Source organism: Falco rusticolus, chromosome 1, assembly GCF_015220075.1.
Source record: "Falco rusticolus isolate bFalRus1 chromosome 1, bFalRus1.pri, whole genome shotgun sequence".
Classification (NCBI taxonomy): domain Eukaryota; kingdom Metazoa; phylum Chordata; class Aves; order Falconiformes; family Falconidae; genus Falco; species Falco rusticolus.
Window position 1 is genome coordinate 43,961,375 of NC_051187.1, and position 22,636 is coordinate 43,984,010.

General features: G+C 35.6%; 1 protein-coding gene across 1 annotated transcript in view; it reads right to left on the minus strand.

The window, feature by feature from the left end:
- Positions 1-22,636, minus strand: part of ANXA10 (annexin A10) — a 28,080-nt gene that overhangs the window by 2,138 nt on the left and 3,306 nt on the right. The window contains 10 exon segments of the mRNA XM_037377271.1: positions 369-491; positions 2,579-2,637; positions 3,298-3,393; positions 4,840-4,933; positions 5,059-5,112; positions 7,736-7,815; positions 8,438-8,528; positions 10,330-10,443; positions 14,746-14,840; positions 17,264-17,345. Of these exon segments, the coding sequence (XP_037233168.1) occupies positions 369-491; positions 2,579-2,637; positions 3,298-3,393; positions 4,840-4,933; positions 5,059-5,112; positions 7,736-7,815; positions 8,438-8,528; positions 10,330-10,443; positions 14,746-14,840; positions 17,264-17,345 (888 nt within the window).

The following is a 22,636-nucleotide window of genomic DNA, read 5'->3' on the forward strand; positions in this document are numbered from 1 at the left end:
TTTTTATCTCAGTTTTGCACCAAAGTGGTATCAGCCTACCCATGCAGGACAGTGTGAAAGAAGATGGTATCAGTGTAGAAACTATCCTTGCAATCTATTTCATATACTGTCCTGCCCTGTTTATATCCTCCTCTTGCTGTTGGGGGGGACAAAATCATATACAATGGGAGCTGAGAATTCACTGAGCACTTGCTGAAGTCAGCCTGAGGCATTGAAAAGATATGCTTTTGGTTTTATATGTTGCCCTTTTTTTTTTTTTTAAACCAAATGATTGAATGGAGATTAACCCTCTGTATTTTTCTGGTAGGGCTTGGCACAGTCTGTGTGGTGTCACTGCTGAATATATGCAAAAGTGTGTACAAACTTACCTTAATGTCATGAAAGAGTGATTTCCCGTATCTCTCTTTGTATCGCTGTCGTATATTTAACAAGTCGATCTCACTCCTGGCAATGAGAATCCTTATAATTGTTTTATTGTGAAACCCAAAGTCCTAAAAAGAAAAGAAGATGAGAGGAAACTTGACTGTTGAACAATATATGTTCGCCTATCTGTATATGCTCATATTAATGTTTAATAGTTAAGCCAATTAATTAGGCATAGGTAGCCTAATTAGCAAAGATATCCTCGATTCTAAGGGAGCCTAAGCATTCAAAGGTTTTCTTCTACAGAGTTTTCACATGCTCAAATAAGAGAATTCATGTTACTGAATAACAGAGATTCCCCACATAACAGTGTTTTAACCATGCACTGAAACTTTTAAAAAGAAAACACTTGATCTTTTGTTAGGAATACTAGCTATTGAGTTTGTAGGTAGCTGTTGTGATGGTTGTTGTGGAGTCCATTCCAACTATACTGAAGCCAATAATTATTTCACAACAACTGCTGCCAAATGTTAATGCAGTGAGATTTTAAACCATTGATTTAGAATTTACATAGCTTGTATCCAGCTATGCTTTATTTTGCTTCTAAAGAATTTTTCTATTGTAATTGTGTGGAGAATGGGGACATCTAGTGGCAATAAAAGTAATCAAAACAGATTTAGGGTTGGGACAACTGATGACCAATTTAGAGTTTCAAGCTAAATCATAATTTTATCGACTAGCCATTGATATTCAAATTTTATTCTCCAAAAACCAATACGTTAAAAAGCTGCATATAGGGAATTTTATACGTTTTATGGCCAGATAAAAATCTTCCTTAAAACCCATTATGGACTATAATTTCAGGCATTAGAATCCTGGGTGGGCTTTAATATAGAATATAAAAAGTTTTTGGTATAATCTGGACATAACTTTTCTGCAAAAAGAGACACTGTTTTAAATTATTGCATTTGTTTTGAGAATTATCTGTGTTCATTAAAACACTTTGAGAAAACAGAGTAAAATGTTAATTAAAAGAAAATGCAAATGTTTATTCTTAATTATTAAAAACTGCATCAAATACAATCACCTGAATATAATATAGATGAAAAGTATTGATGTGATATTTGTCAAAACTAAAAATGAGGTTTTAACTTGAAAAGCAGACTTGATATAGAACCTTTGAGAAGCATCGCTTTTCCTGATAGCTGGTGTTTTCTGGTACTTTTGGCAAACCTTTTTCATGTCATGTGCCAGAATCCTCTTTTGACCACTCAGACAAAATGCTGCCTCTTCCTCTGAGCCCCTGGGATTTTCCTTGGATCTTTGCTGCCATTATTGCTGGTATAGCTGAAACAGGGGACAGCAGTAGTGACAGCATCTGGAAGAGGATACTGGGGCCTGTTGAAGCATTGCTGAAGTTTTGAACAATGGTTCTGGCTTAAATCCTATGTTTTCCATTCCTGCTCTAAGATGATACTTCACATTTTACCCATGACTGGCTTTTGTGAGCATCTTCTGAAGGTTGTACTTAAAAGATTAGACTTAAAAGAATATATGTTATTTTTTATATAACATAATGCCTTACTATTTTCACTAATGAATGAAACACAAAAGAAAATGTCTTCAGTGACATCTAGTAGGAAGAATTTGTAAAGGTGTCTTTGCATTTACCTAAGTTGCTTCTTGGTCACTCATTGGTATTAGTATGGTAGCACTTACACACAAAGATAAAAGAACCTACACAGACACATACAGACACACAGACACACACTGAGCCCCACAAGAAAATATGACCATTTTTTTAATGCAGCCTTGATTTATGATTTAATTTCTAGCAATACTTATTAAATGTTTAGAGACAAAAAATGCATAGGAAGAAAAGTGCACTTTCAGTTCTGCACAGCAGGGGGAGATACAAGCCATAGAAAAGAAAGTTTTTCAATAAAATGAACAGTTACCAGATAGTGTTTTTGGTTTTGTTTTGTTTTTTGTAAGGAATAGAAATATTTAACCTTTTATGGTTACAGTTAGGTCCTAACTGTTGCTTAGGCACTACTGCTTTGAAATTTATGTACATACCAACAGTTTTAAAACATGCAATCATACGTTAAAGATTGAATGGACTGATTTGTATGTACCTGTTTAACTATAATGAAGCAAACAAAAAAATAGGGAAGCTACTTTTTATGATACGTGAAGAAGAAAGACTACTTACGTGAATTGCATTATAAAGCCTGTAAGCAAAGTAGGAAGGCTTGTCACGAACACAGAGAACTAGGAGAAAAAGGTTGCAACAAGTTAACAGATTATTATATAATAATGTCTATTGGCTTTGAGCTCGTTGAAATATAAAGCCAGACAGGGTAGTGCTGTCCATGACCGAACTTAAAATTAGGCCACTGGTTTTCACAAACGTATCTATATTTATGATTTAAAGTCTGGTACTTATTTTGGGTGGGGACTCATTGCTGTTGCATCAAAGGACTTATTAAATATCAGTGAATGCACTCACATGACATCTGTGTAGATACATTATTATCCTTATTCTATAAATAGAAAACAAAGGCACATAAAGCCTGGAACTTTTTTATATACCACTGAAGTCCTGAAAACTTTGCCAATTATTTAGTATGTGTAGATTCAGCTGGTAATGCAGTTATCACTGATCACACAAAATTTGTTACGAAATGAAGAACAGATACTAGTTCTGCTCAGTTAGAATCTAGTGCTGCATATATACATTTGTAGATTTACACACCATGGAAAAATACTTTAAATATTATTTTCTAATTATCTCTGAAAATTTAATTATGCAATATAGGGCAGTAAAAAGGATAAAAATATCAGAAAAATAATATTTGTGATGCATGAGAGATACCATGCTAGATATTTATTAGGTGATTACTGCTAGTATAAAATAATATTTTTACATACCTATTGCAACTAGTAATTCTTGGAAGTATCCATCATAACATTCATTAATGGCATCTACTATGTCTTGCCCAGAGATATTTTGGAACTCCTGGAAAACTTCGGGGAAAAAAGAAATCTTGCTTTATTCTCATTCATTAATAATGATCAACTTGCATTTTTTTCCTGCTTCCCCTCAGTACTGTAACTATTGAGTTTATTTTTTTCCCTATTTATTCTCAGTGTTTCATTATGTTTTTATCCCCCATGTAAGGCAATCTAAATGAGTAGCCTGAAACCTGGCTTCCAGGACATTCCTCTTTCTGTGTTCTCCAGTATACAGTATAAAATGAATGCATGCCAAAGCTTTTGGTTCACTGGAAGCTTTAGTAAGTTCTCTATCTAGCAACCTCTGTTTATGAAACTTGTAAGAAAGTCATGTCATTAAGACAACTTCCTTGCTCAGATAGCTAAAACTGTCCAGAGATTCACAGACTGTGACAAGAAGCCATGGCTTGACATGTGTAACAATGTCGCTATCCAGACATGGACACTCTCTGGATAATGCAGGTATCCAGACTTACACACAAATATGGAGGGCATGCTTACTTCTTCAGGGAAGGAGGAAAATTTCCAACTCACTGCTTACTACCCAACGTACAGAGGCATTACAGGCAGAACCCTCAAATCTCTGTTACAGAAAGGGCATAGAGCATAAGCAGGTATGTTACATTATGTTAATACTATTATCATCAGCCTTACAGAAGTCATGATAAAAGAACTAATTTGTTGATCCATGACAGCAAAGTAGTTCTAGGCTATTATTAGAAGTTGACATGAGAAATACGGCTGGCTGCACAGTGATAAACTTGCCACCAAATGGACTGTTTTTCCACTGCAGAGCAGAAGACATCTCAAACTTATGACAGGTTTCTTTTCTACAGTGGAAGATCTGGATGATCTCACATAAATTTCTTGCAATCTGTAATTATGTCTGATTATTTATTTTACATAAAAATGTCCTATTATCTTTCTGTGTGTGTGTTCATTATGAGAGAGCCGATGTGGACCCTTGAAGTGCTCCCATCAAAAACTTTGAAACTTCTGGGGAAATGTTTCAACACAGCAATGTGTTTTCACATACAAACATCTGTTGAAAATACACTGCCTCTCCCATGTTTCCACTCATAGCAAAGACTTAGGAAAAATGAAGAAAATAGTTAAGGAAAATCTGCCTCATCCTGTTGTATTGTGTATAAACGCAGTGCAGCCATAACCCGTGCCTTTCTTTGGTCATGCATTCTAGTCTGTTATTAGGGGATCCTGATGTCTGTCTGGGCTACCTACAGCTGTCTGTAGTCATCAGGCAAAGTTCAGTTTTGCATTACTTCCAAAATCCCACTAATGTCAGCGGGAGTCTGAGAGCTCTTACAGTTCACACTTAGGTTTCAGGCTAATACCCTGCTGCACACCAAGCTTCTTTGTATGTAAACCATGGCTTTATTAGCAAGTCAGATTTTTCCTTTCCACTCTGTGTTCAAACAGCTGAAGTGCTGGATTACCCACCCATCCACAACTGCTGGTAACTCTTGTTGCAGAGAATCATTTGCAGCATGTTTTTGTGTTCGCCTGTTTTCTGCTGACATGCTTCCCATAGAATCTAATATACCAGAAAAAGGGGGAAAAAAAAGCAAAAGATTTTAAGTAAGTCCTAAATCAATTTTCAACATTTGTATTTGTTCTTTTTTTTTTATGTTTGAGAAGCTCACATCTGACTGTATTTACCATTGCATCCTGAGCAGCTGTAGAAGGATCTGCATATCCTTCCATCCTTGTTCCCTGGGGGAACAAAAAAGATACATATTCTAAAAGACTGCAGGAATATAACGTTGTCTCTATATGAAGCTATGTTTCATTTCTTGAGATAACATATATGGACTTTTAGATTTGATCAGTGTATGCAGTGGTTGAGTTTGCAACTGTAGGAAATATCTTCAAGCTGTAACCTTATGTCTTCATTTCCTCTAAGACAAGGAACTCTGCAATGACAAATGGTCATGTGAAAGGAAAAAAAATGTGAAGTGGATAAACATATCCCATTTTTAGTCCCATCTAAAATAAGCTCTTACCTTACCATCACCATCCTACCACTATTGCTTACTATAATACATAACTATGAAGGGAAAATGAAGGATAAGAGTAACATTTGCCATTCACTGGTTGTTTCTTATCAGTATGCATATTACCAGAAGAATGTTTTCTCATTTTTTTTCTCCCGGCACAAACTGTAGGAGCAAGCACATCAAACAATGGAGATTTTGCTTGCTCATAATCATTGTCTAAAATTAAGATCCAAGACTAGGAAAGTGTTTGACAACTTGGATACATAAACCACAGAAGAATATTTCTAAGTCTCCCATATATTTAATAGATTTTGGTTACACGAATCAAGCTAATATGCTTTTAATAAACATGTTATGATCTGTATTATATAGTTGTTAGAGAAAGAGAAGGGCACATAACTTTTAGAATTGCTTTTTTTTTAACCATTATGATCTTGTAAGGATACAAATCAGCCCTGGTTGTAGAACTCTTAACAGTCTCAAGCTGCATGTAATCACTGCCTTAATGATATATGTTTAAAGCAATTTAGTTTAAAATTTATGGTCATTTTACCCTATATGTGAAAAGGAGGATTAAAATTATGTATTGGCTGTCAACTTCTAGAATGACTGATTTGTAGCTCTTTCCTGTTAAAAATGTTAATTTTTATTTTAATTAAATGGCAAGAATTTCACACAGTGGAATTCTTAGTAACAAGATAAATTACTTGAAGGGAGTTATGCCAGAATGACTGCATAAAGTTACATACATGAGAAAAAACAGGGAAAAAAGACAGACAAGTGAACAATAAAATGAGTTTCCCCAGTTACATTTAATAGCAACTACTGTTGGCATAGTTTTGCTGGATAATCCCGCAGTATGTATAATTATTTTTTTAAATTGTAGAAATTGATCATATTTCAATTAATACCCTCAAAAAAGAGAGAATTAGAATAAACATCTGTTTGTCTTATACTAGAATATTACTTAGCCTGCATTTGTAACTCTGTTAATTTATTTAGGAAGGACTTTAACCTGTAACTTCTAATCTGCCTCAGTGTGGACATGAAAACTGTAAACACCACACTATAGCAACTGAATAGTTTGCTTTCCATATGTGATACACATTTACTTCTATCTGTAGTTAGATGTGTGTGTCATCCATCCCAAGATTTAATAGAAATCAAAACAAAGGATGTCTGAAAAAAGCATTAAAGGATGCATTGGAAATGTTGCTATAGAATAATCTGTAAATTGCATGGTACTAGAACTAGAAAGGATATATTTTAATGAAATATCACAGAGTTTTAATATAAAATCATATCAAAAAATGGATGATTCAGCTAACAGTCTTCAGAAGTATACAGTATAACTGAGTAAAGTTGGAAGTTCCTGCAACTCTTCAGAAAAATAGCGGTTAGATCCTGTTAGCTAAGAAGTTGCTGGTTTCAGGCCTTTTTAGTAGTATCTGTGGTTTAAGAAAATAAGGACTAATAATGTAGTCTCAGGTAATTTATTTCAAATTGTTCTTTTGACAAGTAAAATCCGTCCCAGCATTTAAACAAAGATGAGAAACGAAGCTACTTAACCTGTAGCTCTTCATTTTTAAGCAAGGAAGAATTTTCATTATTAGGGGAAAAAACATCCAACATTACAAAAAAATATTTCCTGTGTACCTTACGTATGCTGTTATCTCCTGGCAGTTCTGTTGCCATTGTTTGTTACTCTGGTTTACACAAGATTTTTAAGATAATGAGCACGGTCACTACAATGAAAATGACAACTCATGATCTGACAAGGATGACCAACTTTGTTGCATGAAACAAATTGGTAAAACTGCAAAAGTTGGCATGTGATTGTGACAATTTGTTTGTCTGCATGCAAACGCACTGTGATTTAAGCACAAAGAACATAATGTTTAAACCAAAGAACTATTCAATAACTTTCTTTCATAGTCAAGTGTGGATATATCTCCATTTTTACATAATGCCTAGACTGGATTATGAACTGTGTATTCTAAAAATGGAGAAAACAGCTTTAAAAATTAAATACTAATTTTTACATGTAAGTAGGCTCCTTTTGAGATGAGACAGATTGAGCAGAGGGTCAGCAGCTGAGTATCCAGGGACTTAATAAAATAGGTTGTTGACCTTTGCTTTCATCTGAAAGCCAAAGTCAAAGACTAGATGAAGCAATTCAAATTCTCTTCTTTTCTGCTTTCCCCTGTATTGTGTTCAAAAGTGTAGCCTTATTAAATGAGGTTTAACCACAGTCACCTTAAAATTTAAGACTTCTCATATAGTATCAAAAATTATTATGATTTTTCTAGGAACTTAAGCCATGCTAGTTTTTATAGTACCTGAGCAAGGTTCATGAGCGTATCTCTGAAGTGACCTGAAGTCTCAGCATCGATATCTTGTTGAAGGTCATTATTATATTCTAGATTAAACAAAAAACGTATGATCTAAATCACAAACGAACATGCTTTGAATAGTACAAATGAAAATTGGCAAACAAAGGATCAATAAAAAGGGTTCAAATACTTGTCCATTTTCTATGGTGATTATTCCACAGTAATCCAAGCAGATGCTACACAGACCTGGCCATAGGGCTGGCAGTCTGTCTGGGCCCTGCTGAGGTGCTCTGCCTGGCCAGGGGCTTCAGCCTCTGCCCCGCCTTGCCTGTCCACACACCCATGGCCGCACCCCCACCACTACTGCTGCGGTGTGATGGTGGAGACTTGGAAATATCCCATCAAGGCAAATGAGCGGAGTGTCCACCCAGAGTAAGCGCTTTTTTGAAAGGAAACAGCTTATGCATTTTCCTGAACAAAGTGTGCAAAAGTTTCTGAAAATCCCTAGGTATGGCTTCCATGTATTTCAAATGTCATAGCCAGCAATACATCTCAAAAATACTATGACATATTAAACATTTTGCTTCAGCCTTTTGTATATAGTATGGGAGAGGAGGGGAAAGGGAACCAGTTAGTATTGAGAAGTCAGTTTTGTAGTTCAGTTCTTCATCTATGCAGCTGCTACTGTGTACTTGTAAAAAACATTACGCATTAAGTAGGCTTCTTTCATCTGGAAGATCTCCATATTTGATCGTGAGGCTAATATGTCAATTAGACATTTTTCTTCTGTGTCTACTCCCTGTGTAGAAAGAAGTAAATATGAAAATATGTTGTTGGTAGAAACCACACCTTTTACAAGAAAGCAGTGCTGTGCTTATCAAAAGTAACAAAAGAATAGAAGTTTGCTGGAGCAATGCAGAGTGTACTTTTGCATAGTCTACCTGTTTAAGTAGAAATGACTTTAAATTGATAGTAGAACCCTGTATTTTAAATATGTTCTTACTTAGTCTGAATTTCAGCATGTACATTAACAAGTGAGGAATGAAGTAAGATTAGTGTTGACAGAAACATAATGGGAAGAATTGTACAGCATTAGTAAAGATTTGGGATTTGCTGCAAGAAATCAGATGCAAAGATTAAGCATACATCCCTAGCAAGTGTTCAGGCAATCTGAAGTAGATATGAGCCACAGCTGTTATGTTGTGCTTTTGTCATTTCATTTAAAAAAAAAAATCTATTTAGGAATGTTATGGTCTGTGATATCTAGCATATCACAGCATCATGCATCAAGGGAAGAATGCACATCAAGGGAAGGCCATGCACGCAGTGCTGCAAATCACCGTATTTTACCACAGGACTTGAATTATTTTTATAAACTTGAATGACCTAAGATATGCTGTATTTGCTGCTTTTGATATGCACATGTATAGTGGTGGTGAGTATTCTGCATCTGCGATAATGGGAGAACATGACGTCAAGCCTGAGACTGGAGACACATATGGCCTGTTATTTACTTTGGCCATATGAATCCAGATCAGGATAGACTACTATAAAAAAGTTTAAGCCATGTTTAGAAAAAAATATAACTTTGGCAATCTTGTAAATAATTTTAATAAAATTCAGGCTTCCAGTGATACCAATGATATTTCACAATCCTTTTAATGCCAACTGTAAAATTGCTCTAAAAAGTGCATTGGTTAAAGTATCTGAAGGTCAAGGAAAACCAGTGAATTGTTATTTTTTTGTTTTTGAGGGGATTCTCAAAATATATAAGGTAGATCACTTTGCTCAGAATCATATAAACTGTGTCTTATTTGTGACAGTGGCCAGTAGCAAATATTTGTGGAAAGAAAAGGAAAACAGTGCTGAGCTGTGATATGCCTTCCCATCTTCCAAGAATGGAATTCCTGAGAAGGAATTTGCCAAGGTTTATTATTTTCAATAGCCATCAGGAGACCTGTTTTCTAAGTATTTAAGACCTTTATGAACTAGTTTATGCTTTTGGCCCGCACAGTGCCCTGCAGGAATGAATTTCACCATTTAATCACATGATCTTTGAAAAAATATTCTTGTTTCAAAACTTAAGTTGTTTAAGGAGCACAGGCTCAGATCCTGGGAAGAAAAAGAAATATTTTCTTCAAAATGTGCAATCATCTCAATTTGAGTGGAGTGATCAGAGAGTAATTTGTAAGTATTTATGTAAAGACATGTTCTGCTAAAGAAGTATTGGTCTTTTGAGAACAGGAGACTTAGTGCATGGCACTGGTTGTTCTAATTAATTTTGTTCATAACATACATAAATGCCTGCAGGATCGGGGCCTTACATTTCTCTGTATAAATATTCCTTCATTTACCAAGCTTACCATGGGTTGTATTTGTTACATGACAAGGATGTTGTTTACACTGGTTTTAGCGTACCAATGAATAAATTTCATATAGCAATGTATTTCTGATGACCTAGTGTACTACTACGTAGTATACTATTCTAAGTGTACTAACTTCCAGCAGTTTATCAAACATTTAAATGTCAAAAAAAATATTTTAACATATGTTCAGTACTGTAATTAGTGATTCTAAGAAATTCTGAATTTGACAAGTACCTTCAAGGCATGCCAGAGCTCGTGGGCATCATAGGAGGCAGGTGGATACATCAAGCCGACCATGACTTCTTTGAAGTGATGAGAAAGATTCTCTTTTAGGTCTGTTATCAGATCCTTGAAAAGAAAAACACATAGACAGGATTATTTCAATGGTCATGCTTTATTAAAACAGCTTGAAAAAAAGTATCAGTGGTTTTCTCTGAAAAGGAATAAAGCTGAACTGTCAAAGTTGAATTCTGGCTAAAATTAAGAAAAATATTCATTTAAATATTACCTGCTTCTTCTAATAGTATGAGTGAGATGACAATAGACACACAAGCCAGTGGACCACATAAGATTGTTGATTTTTGGGTTGTTAGAATACAGAAGAAAATTCAGGGGTTTAAGCGCAACTACTACTTACAGGCTTGGAAACCTGAATACCACAGCAGAGCACCTGCAGCTTCTCTTGTCATATTTTCTGTGTGAATCTGTGGGAGCTAAGCACCCATAGAACACAGGAGATTTCTTGTGCTTTTTTCAGTGTTACTATGTGAATAATTTAAAAAATCCTCCATATTGTCTCTAGTGCACAAAAATATCAGCTTTATATTACTGGAAGGTTATGTGCTTCAGTTTATGTATATATTACCTTCAAACTGAATTCACTACTTTTGACAGATGCTGGATTGATAAAAAGGAACCCCTTCCCCACCTGCGTGTGTCTTAATACTTGCTTGCCAAGGTAGCTGAGAAATGGATGAGAGTTTGGTCCCCACTATCCCTTTTCCTGGTAGTATCCTTCAAAACACTGCAAATGCTGAAAGCTTGTTAGTTATACTGTTGCTGTTTGTGATTAAGAGGATACTTGCACACTCATTTTTTGTTTGTTTTGTGTACAGCACTAGGCAGCTGTCAGATGTGTTCTGACCTAAGTCTGACTTTAAAGGAGTACCGGAAACGGTTCCTGTGTTAAAAACTATTATGTTTTCAGAGCTGCATCTTTTTCAGGCCTGTACTTTGGTTTGATGCATATCTGAATGCAATGAAATTAGTAGCTGGAGTAGTAATGAAGGACTTATAAACACTAAAAATTAAATTTATGATGAAGAAACATACGCAGTCATCAGTAAATGCACATTAGATGCATTTGACAACCACTAAATCACACATGGAATAGAAATTAATTCATTAAGACATTTCACTTCTGACAACATGCCTGTAGGAAAATGGATTAATAATAGAAGTGGATACTTATTAAAGATTGCTCTTGCAATCAGAGCTAAGGGAAGTGTTGAAAAAATAAGAAAAGACAACTCTAAATGGTCATTATTAACATTTCCTAATCGTCTCTACTATGAAAAATCCTTGAAGGCTAATTGTAAGAAGGGATCTTAAAGCTTCTCTGTATGTCTGAATCATGCAGCCAGTTCAGGGTTTTATTTTCCTTTTTTATATATTTATATATTTCTAATGTGTCACGCTTTACATTTGCCAAATGAATGGGCATAGCAGCTATCATATTGAGCAGACAATTAAAATTAAGAGAATGGAGGACTGGGCTGACAGGTTTACCATAGATTAAATTGAGAAAGTTAAATTTGTTATTGCCTAGGCGTCTGCCTTCTTTGTCCTGCAGAGTTTACCACTGGGACTAAGATGAGACTGCCAAATGGTGCATTTGCCCAGTGCAGTATAACCATTAAAGCAGATTACAGCCAGTGAAATGTTATCACTGATGTGTGCTAAAGTATCTTCTGAAGTGTAAACTGCAGCAATTCAGGGCAAGGTGCATCCCATCCTGTTGGGCAGTTCCTGCCCAAGATAACAAACTCTTGAGGCATTAATCAAATAAACTGCATGGAGCACTAACCAGATTAGCCATTGCAGTATCTCTGCTGTCACAGGTGAGACAAAAAAACCTGGCATTTCTGTTTCATTTCTGAGCTAGAGTAGAGCTAGTTCATACTGACCCTCGTTTCCACATGGCAAAAGGTAGAACTAGGTGGGGGTTTTTTGAAAGCTGTTAGGAGTATTGTGATGTATCTTGTGCTATGAAGTATACCTAGTGCTTAATGGATTAGTTTAAATTAAAATTCTGGGTGTATATGCAAGATGTTCCATGAGTTTCAGAATTCTCTGTAGTCCATTGCTGGAATATGAAAATAGTTTGCTGGCCTTTCACTTCTATTATTCATAGTTTTAGAGATTGAAATTCTTAAAAATGACATCTGAAGTTTTCTTTGGCTTTTTTTATTTCTTCTAGATCTCTAGGTCAGTGGCACATTCAGTTTGAATGGATATGGCTGACAGTTATAAATTTAATGGTGGTATGTTTTCATAGGGATTTATTTAATGGTTTATATTTTTATTTTGGATTTGAAAAGAAAATCCAGATAGATCAGTGGTGAGCAAGTTGACAGTTGTTCTCTATGAATACTAAATATGGGAAATCCTAACTCCAGTCCTGAAGGACATCTGGTAATTCTTACTGAGGTATCATTAGTGTTATCTCTAGGTCATCCTCATATATCAGATGGCAGAAATTAAAGATAAAAAATAATATGCAGCTTTTAAAAGTTTTTCCTTGTTAAAATGATAGGTCCAGTTGAAACACTCCAGAGAAAAAGTGAAAAAAACCATCAAGCTGCTATAGACAGAATAGAGAAGGAGAACTGTCCAGTGGTTAAGGAGATAAGTGAAGGCTTGAAAAGACTGGGTGTGAGTGCTTTACTATCACGGGCATATTTGGGTAGCTTGACATGCTTTAGTTTTCTATGAGTAAAAGTAAAACGCAGTGAGGAACGTTGCATGGATAAGCCCTGAACTTGTGTGGTTTGCATGTGTAATGGTAACGGTAACCTGGTAAATACTTCACCATAGAAAAACACTTCTAATCATTCAGAACCACTGATTGCAGTCATTGTCATGGTCTTTGGAAGGTAAGGATACCGTGATTCAGTTGTTGTTCTTTTATGGTCTATTTAAAACATATTCATGCATTCAAGGCTGCATCTAAAATAACACAAATATTGTGTGTTTGATTTTTTATAACAGCCCACAAACCAGTGATCTCCTATTGAGTAACAGCACAGAATCAACCCGCTACACTGATTAAATCCAGCTCTTCTTTCCCCCCCAGTTCTAGGAGAGTAAGGCATTGTTTCAGCATGTTTAGGGGTCAATGGGTGTGAGGTATTTTGGTATACAGGTGGCACAAAGGCTGTCACTGGAAAACTGCTTGGCCACCCAAAGAAGAAAATACACTGTTCTACTGCTTAAGAGACTGGTGGTGTAACAGACTATGCCATCAGCAGTTAAGGTGTAGTTTTTGAATGAACTATTTGTAGTTCAACTCTAAGTCTGATAGCTGTGTGGTAGGATTTCTGCAAACTCACTCTCATTCATGCTGATCAGGTTAATGGCAGGCATACACTGACCTTCACAGCACTTCCCAGTGAGCCTTTAGTTTTTTAGGAAAAGAAGAAAACTGGATTTTCTTTAAAATGTTTGGCTGGCTTCTATTATGGAAAGGGCATGTCTGATCAGTTTGATCACAGCATTTTTCTTTAGCTTTCCAATAGTATCTAGTTTCATACAGCATTTTTTGTCACTAGATTTCACAGAGATTTTACAAAAGGTGTTGCTATTATTTTCACCCTTATATAGCTGGGGTAACTGAGGAAAGTGCAGGCATTGCAACTTCCGCAAAGTCATTTGGTTAGCAATAGTAGATCTGGAAATAGAATGAGAATGTCTTATCTCTGTATGTTTAAGAATTTGTATAACGAAAACCAGCTTGTTATGTACAGTAAACAGGGATAAAATGTATTTGAAAAAAAAAAAGCTAGCTTTTTACATCTTCAGATTTTTGAAACACATTTCAAAGATTCCTAAGTTTAGCATTAAGCAGCTCAGATGAGTCTTGTGCTTAGTGTATGGGTGGGGTTACATGGTATGAGATCTGAGAATGTCACTGCTTGAGATGAGAACATTAATCAGTGTGTAAGATACAACTACCTGTAATTATTAGTATGGTGGTTTTCTTTCGTGTTTCAACCCAAATACGATACTGTTTTATTAAGTATTCTAAAAACTTGAGAAAAGAATGCAGAAACCTGCAAAAGCGCACAGGAGAAGAAATAAGTCTGTCCAGAAATTCTGGTTTGGTCAATAGAGAGGAGGATGAGCTACAGAAGAAGAAACTTTCCATGTTCCTTTTTTTTAAACTTTGTGTGTGGCAGACATGCTTCTACTGCTATATAAAAACAATTTGAAACCATCAGAAGCATTAATAGTTAAATGAGCAAAATTGTGTGCCAATCTGTTGGTGACAGCCAGCTGCCTGCCAGGCTTTTGGTTCCAGTGACTGCTGACCAACCACACTGGAGACAAGAGAGACAGAAGAAATGAAAGTATAAAACAGCTCAGTCGTACCCTGCCATACATGTCTCTGTATGCTTCAGCGATCATAAGCCGCTGTGAATTGCAACGCTGCGTTAGGATGTCAATCAACACATCTTTTTCACAACCTGTAAAGGAAACACGACAGAGACTCTAAATCAACAAAGTGTTGATATTTGCTTACATTTGTGATTGTTCATGCCTTTTTCATTACCATGAACAGAACATTAACCTGATTTCTTGAAAAAATACATCAACAGATTAATATCCCACTGGTATTTACCAACATCAGTTGTATTTACCATGCTTATGTACCTTTTGCTTGCTGGTGTAATACCAGCAAAAAATGAAGTAGTCTGTTATTATCAGATACATCACCATGCTCTCAAGCTCAATGGATTTGAAAGCATCAATAAAACAGATAGAGACTTTCATCTATTCAGAACTAGGCACACTACCAGAATTCATACCCGAGCCTGGGAAGTCATACTTCTGTGCCCCGTTGATATTGGTTAAATTGTTATTTCAGGGCTAGGGATCTCTCTTATGGGGATGACAAATTATAGTCAGACTATTTGTTGAAAAACAGAAAGATATATGTTTTCAGACGAACTATATAAAATAAGTTACGAAGTTTTAAAAATTATAATATTTTAACCAATTTCCAAGGGCATTTTGTTGAAGGTTATCTATGATCTTTTGCTTAATGACTAGAGCATACTGCTAAACTTCTAAAATGAGTCAGCATTTACTGCTTATGAAAAAGATAATGACAAATATATTGTGAAAATTATTTTGTCATTTAAAATATTTTTTTCCATTCCATAAGTTGGGTTTTGGTAATTTCAGATGGCTGAGCATTTTAATGACATTCCAGCATAAATGTATCTCTGAGTGTAAATCAATTGACTTTATCACACTTGCAGCAGAGATAAGTTAGGCTGGAAAGCATGGGTATCAGCTAGCATCTGAATGGGGTAGGGTAGTCAAATTTCTACCAGTCTTTGTTATATATATATATATGTATATGTGTTACAGATACACATTCTGTACCTATTACAGCTTTGTTAGGCAGATTTTATTGTATAATCAATAACTGATTGGTTCCATTTTGGCACAAATATAATTGGAAATTGAATACTTTTTTTCCTAAGTTGACAGAGGAAGTCTGTATTTGCTTATTATATACCAGGTTTAGTTCTCTTTCTTTTGGATCATCTACCCACAAATACACCAGTTTTTTAGCAAGACACTTTATTTAACATCAGTATATTACTGATTCAACATCAGTAAGATTAATTTCCATCAAACTCACAGCATGGAAATATTTCTGAAACTGTGCATAAGGATTTCTTTTTACTTTTCAGAAAATAATTATCACTAGGAATATGTACAGCTTATGTAGGAAGGATTCAGGAAATATTTTAAAACCTGAATAACTTTATTAATTTGTGTAATATCACTGGTGTCAGTGGGACAACATACGTGACTGAACCTCTCGCAGGGATAAATGCAAGATTTATGGTCAGTGTCAGTGCCTGTAAAGGCTATAGAGACTTGAACTCCTCTGAAGCTGAACTTTTTATTTTGCCAATTGTCCTTGAAATTTGAATTTTGTTCCATGTACTTTGATAGGTAAATTAAAAGTAAGGTTAATGTGCTTATATATACACTGTTAAATTAAGAGAATCATCTCTGCATTGTCATGTTAGCACCGTTGCATTAAAAGCACTGGAAGTTTAGTAAAATGTTCAAAACTTTTCATCTGTAGCCAATGATCAAAAAGATACTTCAGATTCCCCTTGATCAATAATTCTTATTTTGATTCATTTGACATTATGTCTATGTCCTCACATTTCCATTAAAAGAACTGAAAACAATGCAAAATTTAGTGCTGTACAGCCTTGTGAAAAGCCCAAGGGGTATAAAAATTCTGATACAGAAAACAATTTTAATGTGAGAAAAATGTTTCTCATAGTAAAAAAAAATAAAAATCAGTATTCTGACCCTCAGCAATACCAATGTGTTCAACAGGAAAACACAGAAGTCTGAATAAAGGAAAATGCTTTGGTGCACAAAATTTTTTTTTTTTTACATAGACTAAACCAAAAAATTGCTTCTGAGTGAAAGATCATTAATTTATACTCCATTTATTTTTATTTCTTGATGACTGATTAAAAGATTTAACAGTCCCTGGTAATAGTGAATTGTTGAAATTACAATTAAAAACCTTTCCTTTGTTGGCCTTCACTGTAGTGACATAACAGAATTCTGTTTTTCTTATTTTCTCAAGGAAAGCACTCATTACTCTAAGTGTTGATATAGATTTTAGTTTAATCTTAATCACTTCTTAGTTCCTGTAAATGCAAATACATGATTTATTTGCACATCACTAATGTGTTTTAGTGTGATACCTTGAAGACTCAACAGATACATGGTGACATTCTTTATTTTATGAGTTTTTAATTTGCTTAATGCCTGTTATTTTATGAGAGATTCCTGGAGAAAAAAGTAAATAAAAATGTGTGTTAGAATCAGTCGAGATACTCACTAATTCCCTGTAGGGCTCCTCCTAGCAACTGGGCATCCATAATAGGGTTGAAATTTGGAGCGGGAAAAATTGTTCCTTGTGTCTGCTAAAGGAGAAAGCAGCCTTTAATTACTGAGGTGTTTAATATCTGTAACACCGCACATATAATTCTGTTGAAAACCAATGATCATAACATTAAGTTGTCTTTGCTTCATGGGGAACAGGTTGCAAAGCTTTTAATTTAGGAAACAGAACTTGAACTTGCAGTAAGCCCTAAAAAAAGAAACATCATATTTGAGGAAGTTGCCCCTAGCATGAGTTAGGCCTGAAAAAAAAATCTAATACTAATTAATATTTTTTGCATTAAAATTTAACCACATTTTTGAATGTATCTCTTTGCCAACCTTTTCCTGAAAATATTATCTTTCAAAGTTAATCCATGATATCCCTGACAGTCTTCAATATCTATTTCTCATGGTATTTCTAATTTGAAAGGACTAGTGAGAACATGAATGATACACATAGGTTGCTTGCAAACATAGTGAGTTTTTAAAGAATTGTTACTGTTAAATGTGAGATAGCTTTCTGTTATGCCACGTAGAAGGCAACAAGATTTTTCTATTTACTTTGTAACTGATTAAATTACTTTCAGTTCATTCTCAGTGACACTTTATTTCATGTATTTTTTCTTATGCTTTTAAAGAAATTATTAAGAATAATAGGCAGAACGGATGTACTCATTGTAACAGAATCATGGACCCATATGTATACAGAAGAAAATAACTGAGGCTGAAAGCTACTTAACTCTGTCCCCTGGTTAACTTCTTTAGTCCCTCTGAGGATTCTCCCTGCCTTTCTGGATCTACCAAGTGCAAAGGTAATCTTTTATGATGATTCCTGGTCTCAGTCAATATATCTGATTAAAATGACACTGTTAACTTGAAATTTATGTTTCAAGGAAAAATGGGATATATTTTATAAATACACATGGTATTTTTATGAGTACCTCCTAGAATCAGCAGTTACACTGACTACACTAATTTGTTTGTTTGTTTGCTCACTTTATATACACTGGAAAGCCTTTCATATATTGTGCCTTCAGTAATAATGACATACACATACAGATTTTGTGTATGGCTGCTAATCATGCTTCCTTGGCTTGCAGTTTTTTAGCAAAGGAATTAAAAAGCATCAAGCAAGTGGATATTTAGATGAGAAGAAAGGTGCCATTTCTTGATATGTTTGATCATTACTTTAGACCCCCCCAAGCAAAGGCAGGGGCAACAAATTGTCAGTGGCTCAGTGAGGAAAAGAATATATGGTCAGAAATGTAAGATTTGTAAAGGAGTTTAAAAAGTACTAATAGGGCAACATGGCTTTACACAAAAAAGAAATTACCAGCAGACAAATACCCTTCTGCTGTTTGTTCATAATTTAAATTTAAATAAATAAATAAAGGTCCTACTTTTACAACTGAATTTAAAATTTAAAATGCTCTTTTACCCATTTAAACAATCAGGAAAATAATAAACAATCAGGAAAATAATGAGAAAAAAAATCTTTTGGACATATGGACATAAATACTGGACATAGAGAAGACAGCAAAACCAATGCCAGTTTTTGAAGGTTGATGTTGCAGCTAAAATGAATTGCTGACTCATCCTTAAATATATGCTCCATTCCATCTTCCTTTGTCAGTGTGGGAATTGTCTGTGTACCCTGGGCCTCACTCATCTCTTAAGGTATCTTTAGGGTAGGGCTTTGCAGATATTAGCTTCAGAAATTGGGAGTTTACATCCTCATGACATCCTAGTTACTGTCAGTATTCTTACTTCTTCAAATGTTGTTCACCAGGTTTCCTAGGCATGTGCCATTTGCAGTAATGCGGAGTTCGAGTGTCTTCGGTCAGATGGTACATGAGGCTCCATTCCACCAACCCCCTGTCCCCCTTGCTAACTTGTCAAATAATGCTGACCTTGATGTTAGTTCAATCACCATTCTCTTCAGGAGGCAGAAATGCTTGAGCTCTGTGGCTGGTCAGCTGGATAAACCACCCCAAAACTTACTAATAAACAAAATCACTATGAAAAGAAATGCTAGAAGGCACTGTTAGAGTGCAGAATCAAAAATACATTTTGATATATGCTATGAGAGGAAAAACCTAAATTTAGATTTCTGGCTGTAATACATGCTTCCCAAAATGGCTGAGACATAAGAAAGCTTGAGAGGAAAACCAAAACAAATCCAAAACCAACACATCATCAAATATTATGTTAGGCTTGACAAAACCGTGAACATTTTGATGGGTGTAATGATAAAGAACAGTAGGATGGAAATGGATGCAGGTAATGAGATTCAAAGACTTTGAGCCTGCACTTTAAACCAAAGGTAGACATAAGCATATCTGGCATTCAGTTTAAGTGCTCTCTGAATTTTGTGTTCACAGGCTCACAATCCTTACTGGTCAGAAGAGGGGTGGTGGGAAGGAGAGAAAATGTAGGACCTGTGTGCATTTATTCAAATCCAATTTAAAATACTAGTGCTGGCTTTTCATCTCTGCATCAGCTTTAAACAGGTTCAATTCCTGTAAAGACTAGTTATCTCAAAATATCTTGGTTCACACATTCAGGTTTGTGATGTCAGAAAATGAACCACTAAGTCACTGATCTTTTCAGCATTTATGGTACTTGCACTGAAACCAGAAATAAGTGACTAACTTAGTGAATGCGTTATGGGTGGATTCCTGCATAGTCCTTGGAATGAAAAATGAGTAAAAGTGGGTTTTGAAGTAGATATCACTTCTCAGTCAGAATGGAGAAAAACATTGATAATTTCTGAATATGTATCTTTATTCATGAAACAGTCAAAGCAAAAAAAGGACTTTGCATGAATGCGTATTTGCAAAAATATGATGGAGGGATTGATCATAGAAACCCCATATTTTTGCATATACAGATTTGCAGGCTTGTAAAGTTAAAAAAAAAAATCAACACAGCCCTCGTAATGTATCTTTCAGGCAAAATAATGGATTTTTGAACGTGCTCAATTCTCCCTTGGTTCAGCAGAGTTGCTGAACACTTCTTTTACAAAGAGCGCCTCATTGTTCAAGGCTCACCATCAGTAGATTAAACCTGATCTGGTAAACACTTATCTCCTAGCCAGGTTCTAATTAAAAACAACAATGCTTTTAAGTAGAATGAAATTAAATATGAAAGTTCAGGAAAAAACTTTTAGAAGATACAGTAAAATACTACTTTTTTTTTTTTTTAATACAAGTCCTTTGTGGGAAAGAACTCTCATCCTTTTGTTTGTTTTTAAACAAATCAAAATGTAATTAAAACTTTCTTACAGTGTACGCATTGTACTTGGCTTTGTCTTCAATCCCACAGAAAGTTTTTGTCCAAGAGCATTATTTTTGATGGGGATTTTCAGTGTACCTTGTATTTGGATTTTCAGAATCGTTTCTTGGCAAATTCAGCATTCTGCCAATATATAACAGTTTTCTGAACTGAGATCTAGGATTTACAGTGTTCATGCTATCATGATCCTCAGAAGGAATTTCTACATAATTAATAATATCTTGCTGCTGGCATAGCTCACAGAGTTATTGTTGCAATATTGTGTACCTTGAAGAAAGTACTTCGCTACTTTGTGGTGTTTACACAGTCTAACCTTTAGGAAGATTTATCCCATCACAATCTATGTCAGTTTTATCCTGTAACCACTTTCATCATTTCAGTCTTTGACAAGCCTGCAGAAGCATTCCTGATTCACTTCATGCAGTTAATATCAAAATTTTCAGGAGTTTATTACTTACTAAACTTACTCCACCTGTTTCATTGAATTTTTGAAATACAAGCACAAGCAGGTCTGGGCCAAACCTTTAGAGCTGAACTTCGGTATCTGAATTCAGTGTGATTACACAGCCACAACCTACTGTTTCCTCTGTTGTAGCTTTTTTTTTTTTCTTTTTTTTTTTTTTTCTGTCCAGTATGAAATAGTTTGAGAGTACTGTGGGTTATGTACTGTGGAAGACAAACCCAAGGAAATTTGTTGTTAGACAGTTCAGTGGAGACGTGGACTGATTCTTGGACACTGCAGTGCTGTCTGTGCCTCTCTGAAGTAAATCCTGTGAGGACAATCCATACACCTGTCACAGAGCACAGCGCTGTAGTGCCATGATGGAAGATGGCACTACTGTCCTGTAGTGACAAGATGCTACACAGCAGGTGAGAAGGAATAAACTTGCTTCAAAAGCAATGCAGAAATCCAGGAGGTTGCTTTTCTGAGCCAGTGACTGGTCTAATGCCTTTTGGTGTATTTTTATGAGAGTGAAAGCAAGAAAGAGATGGTGTACTTTTAAGTTGCTGAGCAAGACCGAATGCTTACAATAATCTCCTGTACTGAGAGATAAACCTGGAGGTCATGGCAGGCATTTTTTTTTTGCAAAGATTTGTTACAATCTTGTCATGTTTTAGAAGCGTTGGTGGTTACAACACTCTTTTGTTTGACATTCCTCAAGAACATGAGGAAGTACATTAAAAAACCCCATACACCTTGGAAAGCTGGGGCTCTACTTCCAGAACCTGTGGCACATAGTGCAAAATCACGTTTCCCCCCCAAAAAAAACTATACAGGGTTTGCATGCCTAAATGTGCCTATAAAATGCATGCTTACCAGCAGTGTTCATTACTACACAAACTGAGGAAGCAAAGCAGTAGAGGCATTTGGTAACTGAATGAAATTACAACAGATTGAATTTTGATCAGGAAGCAGGCAACTACATGGGAATAGGTTGTTCCTTTCCATTATCTTTGGTTAGAGAATTTCTACTGCCCTGTTTTGAAGTAGGGCATTTTTAGAGTTGATTGAACACCAGAGTGTAGTTACATGTACTGCTATTTCACTTCATTTCCACTGAAGTCAGCTGTGACTGACCAATAAACCCCTATAACGGAAGAAGGCTCAGAGGAGCTGGGCAAGGGCAGTGTGCCGATGAAGCTTGGGGAATAATGCAGGATTTGACTGACCACAGCTGCTGTGAGGAAAGCTGATTTTTTCTCAACATGAAGGGGACCAAGAGCGGCCTTTGGTTTAGATAAACAGCTATCAGGAGTTGAGTGGATGAACTGGTGGTGTTTATACCTGAATTCATTTAAAACAGTGAGAATGTCTCCCTAAGTTAGCCAGACGAGCGTGAGGAGAGTGAATGTGTCTCAGCCCAACACAGAGTATAAATACTAAACGACTAGCAAAGTAAAACAAGCAAAGAGAGCAATGGGTTGAGCTGGCTTCAACCCATGTGTTCCTTCCAGGTGGCTGGGAATACCCAGCATTGTAACAATGGACATATCACAGAGACCAGTAATGGGGATCTCATCAGTATTACATTTG